Below are 9231 nucleotides of genomic sequence, written 5' to 3'. Positions count from 1 at the left end.
AAATATGTGAAACATACAAAATATCTGAAAACATATATTATATTGATTTCAGATTCTTCATTCTTGTTTTAGAGTCTTTACCATTGCAAACTCCATCACCCTAACTGCCAATCTCTCATCAAGGGGTACTACTACGTGCAACAAATAGTTTCAATGCTACTTTGAGCAAACTTCTGCTAGATGAAGGGTCCTGACCTTCAAAAATATGTCTCTCATACCACTTTTGATCGTACCTCAGGAAAACTTATCATAGCACATGGTTCCTAACCTTCAAATATATCTCTTTCTTTCTTTGCTGGCTATCCTGACAGCATAATATGGCATGAATGTTATCATATATTACATGTTTAAAAAATCAACCTGTTAAAACACTTAACTGCTTAAAAATATCAACATATACTTTTATTCAAACTCAACACAAACTTTCGTTCCTTAACTTTAAAAATAGGGGAAAAATTCATCTTCCCTTTGGGTAAATAATGTAATTATTTTAATTATTAATTATTATTAGAAGTGTAAAACAAACAAGAAAAAACAAACTCCTGGCCTGTAGTCCACAAGCAAACTACATTGACTGAGTGACCACTGCTTATCAACGAAGTTAGTGCCAACTTCTGTGGATAGAGGGTATCACATGGTCAGCACAATGGATCCCCATAACCGTTAATCTTGGTTTTCTAGACCGGGGCTGCTATTTCCTTCAAACAGCTCCTCAATTATCCTCATGAGGCTGAGTGGACACGGTTCCAGAGCCACTACTTCTCAGAAAATCTGGTAGCGCCAGGAATAGATCNGGACCCCGTTTCAGACCCACTACTTCTCAGAAAATCTTGTAGTGCCAGGAATCGATCCAAGACCTTTGGATTTGTAACCAGGAACTCTGACCACTAGACCACAGAGGCAGTCCCTCAAAAGTGTAAACCATTATTAAAGTTATTTTATTTCTGACCATTTACCTTTTGGTACTATACTTACCTTGGATTATACGAAGAACCTGCAGAGGTCGATCAAGTGTGAGAGCCAGCTTCAGTGCTGACAACAGTTGATCTGACTTCACCAAGTTTGCCAATTCTTGTTCCTCAAGTATTAATTTCTGTCTAGCCTCTTCAGCTTCCTCTCGCCGTTTCTCTGTCACATCTCGCCACAACACCAAATTGGAATCAGAGCCTCCACTGATCAGCAATGATTCATCCCTGCTCACTGGTCAAAAAGTTACACAAGTATGAACACCTTTCTGCAGGATTGATAAAAGAACAAAAAATGCTGCGCATTAATGTATTTATGTGAAGCATTCTGTCTTCTGGGATATAAAGCCATGCAGTCCAGTGAAAGTCAGCTGATGTTTCAGAGGAACACCTCACCTTCAGCTTCAGGATCAATGAGTAAATGAAACAAGAAACCAGCAGTATGTTGTTCCTCAGAGAGGTCAGTAAGTGAAATTTTGTGTTTGTATAAATGTAAGCACTACTGAATCTGACAAGTGGCTGGGTGAGTATGGCTGGAGGCCAGACAACTACAAAACCATGTAAAAGACAACAAAAGATGGCAGTACTGTTCACAGAACCTAAAATCCAAATAATTCATCTCATTACATACAAACCTGCAAGAGCCCAAATTCTACCATCATGGTCATCAAGTGTTGTCATGCACTCGCTTGTCTTGATATTCCACAATTTGAGAAGGCCGTCAGCTCCAGCTGTTATCAGCTGCATACCTTGGCTGATGAACTCGGCTCGGAGAACAGAGGAGTCATGGCCTTCAAATGTCTGCAACATTACAATTGCTCCCAAAATGTAATCATTTACATCAATATCAATAAAAAAAGGTACAGTTGTCCACATGTATAATTAAGCATCACACAATAAATACAAATGGCAGAGAGGGAGTTTAAGTCCATATATTTCCAACCTATGTGGACCGGACTGTTCAGCTTCATGCTCTGGTCCCTTTATACCTGAGGAGAGAACCAGTCACCCACTGGATATGAGGCTGGGTGAGGTCCAGATATGGTGAGAAAAATATCAAACTTCTATCATCCAGCCAGCAGCCAGGCACCTATGCTGACTGATCTATCAGAACTCACATAAAGACTATACAAAGCCAAAATGTAATTAATGTCTTGTATCCTCATAATTCAACTATTTTATAGCATCTGCTGGTATCCCTAAGGTGTTAATTCCAACTGACAGTTTTGAATGCTTCAGTAAAGTCAAAAGGAGCATGAAGCTCAAAGTTACATCTATGACATAATATAAGCCTTAGATTAAAGTAAATGGATGGTTGATATTCTTAAAATTACCTTTACACAAGTGAGGTCTGATACTGCCCACAACTTGATGGTGCAGTCAGCTGATGAAGACAGCACTACCTGATCCACTGGTGAGAATCGCACACACCACACACCACGCCTATGTCCCCGCAGCACACCCAGAAGTGTCAGTCCCTCTACAGACCACAGCTGAAACACCAATAAATCCTTAAATATAACATGTTCATGCAATAATTTACTCATGAAAAATCGACAATATGTTTCCTAACTAACTCCATGGAGCAGAGACATTCTTTAGCAGTTAACAATCACTCAGCTGGTAAAGAAATTCTCTTCCTTTTATGAAACCCAAAGGTTCATTATCATATTCACAAGAGCCTGCCACTAGTTTCTGTCCTGGGTCAGACGAATGCAGTTCACACCCCCATATTATATTTCTCTAAGATCCATTTTAATATTGTCACGTGTTGGGTATGTCACGCGACAAATCACTTTACGTGGGTCTTGGATTTAGTGAATCTTTATTGGACACTCACACTTACACACCTTCCAATTATTGTCACTTGCAATATTGTCTGACTTCTGGCCCAGTACTCTAATACGACGTCTCAACTATCCTTGGCCGTGGTTGGATCTCAACTGTCTCTGGCGGCAGCTTTCGAAAGACTGTCTTCATGCTGTCTTCTTCTATATCATATAGCATCTAGGTTCCAACTGTCTTGTATGGCAACTAGATCTAAACTGTTGTCCTGTAGCTCTGTCACTCTCGACTTATGTAGGTGTTCTGCGGACCGGATACGAGACACCATTCGCCAAGGTTCGATCTCACTTGTTTGGCAATCCGTTGCTTCGGGAACGATCTCTATAGATTACGGCAGTAACGTGTTTCATCTCATCCGTTGGTAGTCAACGGCCTTCTGTTGTTCATCTCCGGGGAAACGCGTTTGTTGTTTCGGCACTGTCTACGCAACGGCTCGCTGTTATTTCATTATCATGGAAGTGCCTATTCCAAACATGTGACATTATTATTCTCTCACCTATGCATGGACTTTAAAGAAATAAAATGTCAGGGTGTGGACTGGATTCAACTGACTCAAACAGGGTTCAGGGGTGGCAGCTTTTGTGAACATGTTAATCAATCTTTAGAAAACAGAGGACCAGCCAAGTGACTTAACTTCTGAAGATGACGCTGCTCCATGGAGTTAGTTATGACAAGTACATAACTCACCTTGGCAGTTTTATCCTGTGAACCTGTAGCAATCAGTTTGTCATTTGGAGAGACACTAACACTATTGATGTCCTTGTCATGAGCAATTTCTGTGACATCCACATTCAAAATCTGCACTTCATCTGCAACATTAGTACTTAATATTTTACTTCTCAGGTAACATGCCATATTAAATACTGCTGTCAATTATATATAAGTAGCAAAATCATTTTTATATTTAATTAAAAATCTAGCAACTAACAGTTGGACTCATTAAAAACTCTTTTAACACTAATAAGTATATAATAAAAATGAACTAAAAATATCACAACACTCCATTTTCTTGGTATAAAATATTCTTTGGATGTATTTCATTTAAATCATATTATATATCGATTTCATATTTTCTTATGTGCATTTAAAATTTCATATTACACACAACCACATCCTGTAAACATTTGTATATAAAACCATATTATCTATGATTACTCTGTGAAACGTGAAGCAAAATATGAAGAAACTACAATCTCATAAATTTCCCCTAATAATGACATAATCTCATGCAACTGCATGGTTTGTGATTTGGTTTCTAGAAAAGTGTTTTTATATTTTAAAACTGCTGCAGAACACTTCATGATTAATGATTAGCATCCTGCTGCATTGAAATATCACTTGTAGTCTTCTTCTATCTTCCTTGCTTTTGCTGTAGGTGGTGCTTACTTCAATCTGCAAGGCCTCTGCTTCCTTCCAGCACATTTCATGGCCTTCTCTGTATGCATGTTGGGCTAATTTTGATTTTTCAAGCAGACCTTGGATCATGTTATATTTGTGCTCCTTCATGCGTACTTTTGCTCATGTAACAGCTGTCACAATAACATGGGATAGTGTACACATAGTGCTTTGTCTGCTGTGTATCTCTAACTGGTCCAGTCTTCATCAATGTCCCACAGAGTGTACGTTTGGTTTTAAAAATGATTCTATATTGAAACAGTTTCCAAGTCATCTGAATTTCTTGGAGATACCCTTAATATTAGCACAACATATGTATGAAGGAGGCCATGATATATATTTTCTTTGATGCAACATCATAAGAAAAACTCAAGTTGGTTCAGATCATAGGGATGTGGAGGCCAGATAACTGAAACCCACAGCGAATATTGGTGTCTGGAAAGTGGTTCTGACTTCGCATTTTGCTTTTATGCCATCTATGTGCAAACATCAGTTACTGTTCTATCTTTATTCTCTTTATTGTCACATGTTTAATCCTAACTGGCCATCTCCAGGTGTTACTTCTCGTTATGTGGGTTAACAGCTGTTAACCCACATAACCCAGAATTAATCCTATACAACTACATAAGAGAAACAAAACGGCATTACAGTGAGCAGCAGACACCTTCATCACAACAACCTGTACACTTGACGATGGCCAGTTAGGCCAAAACATGCAGTGACAATAGAGAAAACAGTAACCAACACTGGACATAGATTGCATAAAAGCAAACACAAAGTTATATTTACACAGGATACTGCAATATAATATTATGGAAAAAAGCTGCCCAAACATTTACACACTTGGTGTAAAATGTGGAGCAGTGCCACTGTGCTGAAACCACATTCCCTTTCAAGAATTAATGGGTACATCCTCCAATAAAAGAGGAAGTCCTCTTTCAAGGATATCAGTGTACTGATTTCCACTGAGATGATTCAGTATCCCATATGGTCAAATTAGGATATTACCATATTATCTACAATTCCAGCCCAAACATAAATATATTTCCATACTATAAGCATGAATGTTGCTGGCCTGCTTCCAGTTTGGATACCAAATGTTGGTATTCCCTCAGTGCAGCCCTATCATGTCCATCACAAAAGCCATACACAAAATTCATGACAGTCCACTTTAGTAAACTGTGCCACTTAATTTTGCTGTTATTATTATTATTATTATTATTATTATGCTGTCATAAGTAATGTGAGCCATAAGCAAGCGCAGTATGAACTCTACCTTGTGAAGTTACGAAGGCTCCCCCACACAAATATATATAAAAAATCAACAACCAAGTTTCAAATGACATAAACAGTGGTAAATGGGACACCTATTTATTTAAATCTGATGCTCCAAGTCATCATCTAAACAATCTCCTAAATTCTACCATCAGAGCTTTGAGCAATCCTATAGAGGCTTTACTGCACAATCAAGATTTACATTACATTCAGGCAACGTGTCTACTTCTCAATTACCTGAATTCAATTTCTTGGGTATTTTCCAAAGCTTCAGACACAAATCCTGGCTTACTGAAAGGAAGAAAGATGCAGACAGCTGACTGAGGGCAACAGAACCCACAGAGAGAGTATGTCTTGATCCAACACCAACACATTTGGCAGCATGACTCTCTGGATCCATAAGCCACAGACGCACTGAATTGTCCTACACAGACAACATACTTATTGAGTTTGGTGCCAAAATATACGTTCTTCACAATCCACAAACCAGAAAGCTCTGGGAAGTATTTTAACCCTCTGCATGCCATGTACCAACTAGACAGGCGTGCGGTATATACATTAAAACTGCCCAAGTCAAGGAGATCAGTTCAGAGTACCTGCATTAAGATTGCCAAGGTCAAAGAGACTGACTTACTGCTAATCATTAGTACAGCATTTCTGCCAAAGATGACATCGAGTGTGAAACACCACTGTATAGAGGAAAAATGTATCTTCCACATGAAACAGTTCTGTTGTCTGAAGAATATTTAAGATATTGTGGGTTTTTCTGTACGACTACATTTACCACCAAGCAGCAGTTATACTGTCACATGTAGGGTGGTACACATGATCAAATTACAGGTTCTAGTTCTGATAATTGGATTTATTAGCACTTTGGTTACAATCTCTCTTAATCACACTTAAATACAGCGCTATCACTGATTTTTACAATTTACAGTTCATCAATGCACATGCACTGGGATTCTGTTTCTACTAATCATCTCTTAGCAATGGATCTCAACACAGAAACTATCACATCAAATCACTAGAAGTCATCTTGTCTTCAATTACTCTGTACTCCTTTGTCCTGTCTGTACTCAATCTTCAAAATTCAGACTACATTCTCATCCTTATACCCTAAACTGCTGAACCCTCCTGGAGTCTCCACTAACTTAAGCTTAAACGGGTCTCCATTACATAGGTACCACACAGATAACACTGAAAACAAGTCATGTGATAACTAGTACTGTTGTACTGTTATGTCATTGCATCTGCCCATAAATCTGTTTACAGAGCTGCTGCGTAGAAGCAGTTTTCATAACCTCGTTGTTCCACTGTTTCGTGTGTGTAACACATGTGTTTACCGGTCCATTACCTAGCAACACTTTGGTCATCCACACTATAATATTTCCAACAGGCAGTTCTATGGAGGGTTATCACAGTCAAAGGATTAAAATAACAAACCAATTTTATTAAAACATTTACAAACCAGCCTCAAATAATCTCATTCACAATTACAATTCACTGATACCTTAGTGGTTATTAGGGAGCTAACCCTGCTGTTTGAATGGCCTCCAGCTACAACAACCAATTCTTTTGGGTGGGATTCTTATAAAATTATTTCATTAACAGTTATAAAATATAACTGTTCTCCATAAATCCATTTATACCTGATGCATTAAGTCTGTATATTAAAGGGTCCTTTGTCAACTATGTCATAAACACTCCCTATTCCTCAAAAATCAACCATGCGGCAAATTTATTTGTTTAAAGTTCTACTGTTAAGTTTTTTTTTTTAATTGTTTCATTCTGGTCCGTTATACTATCAATCACAAAGTTAATAGAAAGTCCGTCGAGTGTAACAATTTGTAGGTCACTTTTATTATTATTTTTGCCTTACATGTTTCGGTTTGACACAACCATCATCAGAGGCACTTGCTATAATTATGGAAACACTGTCACTGTTTTTGATGATAATTACGACAAACATAATTGTGAACATCAAAAACAGCGACAGTGTTTCCATAATTATAGCAAGTGCCTCTGATGATGGTTGTGTCAAACCAAAACATGTAAGGCAAAAATAATAATAAAAAGTGACCTACAAATTGTTACACTCGACGGACTTTCTATTAACTTTGTAACTTTCTACTGTTAATCATGTTTGGTAATATTAATTTACAAAGCCAAATCTTTGATTCTGTTGTTAACCCTTTCATGCACAGTTATGACTATATATTATCACCTGCTTTCAAGTAAAAAAAAAAAAAAAGCTCTACATTCTGGCCAGACTGTATTTAAGGACTTTAATGATTCTCAGAATAATTAGTACTTCTCCTAACAACATTAACCAGTAGGTATTTTTGATGGTGATGTAATATGTTCCTGTGAGGTAGGAACTCAAGTTTTGTACATTATTTAGATTAATTTTATGCCTTAAATGATTATGCTAAAAATTATCCATAGCAAAATTTGAAAATAATTACAATTATATGAACACCCTTCAGAACTAATACTATCACAAACCTTTGCACCAGACAGCAGCAATGAAGGGTTGCTGGGAGCGGCTGCAAGAGTGAGCACTAGATCAGTGTGACCTCGCAGCAGTTGGCAGCCCATATCCTTCATGTTATACAGCTTTATATCCGTACTGTTAGTAGCAACTGCAAGGTAACAGCCTCCTGTGCCCAGCAGCGCTAGATCAAGAACTTCATCACTGAAGCCCACTAACTACAACACATCGAAAGTCTGAGAGGGAAAACCATCAACATACAGAAATGGGAAAAAGGTAAAACAGACATCAATGTTTACTGCTTTCAAAGTGTAACATAATAAAATCTGGATCAAAATAATTTATTGCAGAGCTTCAACAGCTTCCACAAGACTTCAAAACTGGGAAAAAGGTGAGGTGAAGAACTTTTTCAGGGAAACCCAAATAATACTACTAGTTTTCAATGCAAAACAGTTTCCAAACTGTAACGGAAGTATACTAAGTCAGCACTGTGACATCACAGAATAAAATATCCGATAATTCTTCACCACTACATGTCTAAAATTATATGCCCAATATTATTTACTCCATGGAACGGCCCTTCTTGAGAAGAAATCACTCAGCTAGTAGAGAAATAAATGTTCTGCCTTTTATGGAACCAGATGGTTCATTACTGTGTTCATAAGAGGTTTTAACTAGACAATATCCTGAGCAACTTGAAACCATTCTGCACCCTCACAACTTATTTCCTTCATATCCATCACATCTTATCTTACCACCTATCCTTGACCTCCCAAGACATCCTTCCTTCAAGTTTTCTATTCAGAACGTTTTCTTACTACCAAATTCTGGTAGTTTTGTAAACCCCTACTTGACTCTAACAAAGCTTTCATTGATCTGAAGAAATGAACATGACTTTCCACATTGGGACACCATACTGCACAACATATATATTTGATGTCAGAGGCAAATATGCACAACTCTTTTTTGAAATTCCATAATGAACTTTTTTAAATTAAGGGTATATCTGTTACTCTATCATAAACAATCACATTTTACTAAATCTTCTGTCATCATAAACAGTACACAAAGATATGGCAAAACAAATTTGGAAATATATGCACAGCACAACAATTCTGGAACATTCACTCTGTTACTGCCATCAGACTTTCAATTCATAAATGTTATCTTTTAATGTTCACTTTAGCATAAAACAGATTACTTCAAGTAAAAGTACCGAGAAATGTGTTTCTTTCCACATTTACTCACCAAACCCAACAG

General features: G+C 37.5%; 1 protein-coding gene across 1 annotated transcript in view; it reads right to left on the bottom strand.

Moving 5' to 3' along the window:
- LOC111867536 (transducin beta-like protein 3) overlaps window positions 1-9231 on the bottom strand; it is a gene marked incomplete at its 5' end in the record, with an annotated part of 33798 nt that overhangs the window by 10956 nt on the left and 13611 nt on the right. Inside the window, 6 exon segments of the mRNA XM_023857509.2 lie at window positions 976-1200; window positions 1601-1766; window positions 2300-2458; window positions 3498-3619; window positions 5718-5904; window positions 7986-8189. Coding sequence (XP_023713277.1) covers window positions 976-1200; window positions 1601-1766; window positions 2300-2458; window positions 3498-3619; window positions 5718-5904; window positions 7986-8189 — 1063 coding nt within the window.

Source organism: Cryptotermes secundus, unplaced genomic scaffold (assembly GCF_002891405.2).
Source record: "Cryptotermes secundus unplaced genomic scaffold, Csec_1.0 scaffold1979, whole genome shotgun sequence".
NCBI lineage: Eukaryota > Metazoa > Arthropoda > Insecta > Blattodea > Kalotermitidae > Cryptotermes > Cryptotermes secundus.
Note: the sequence above shows the minus strand (reverse complement) of the source record. Positions and strands in the feature narration are given on the sequence as shown.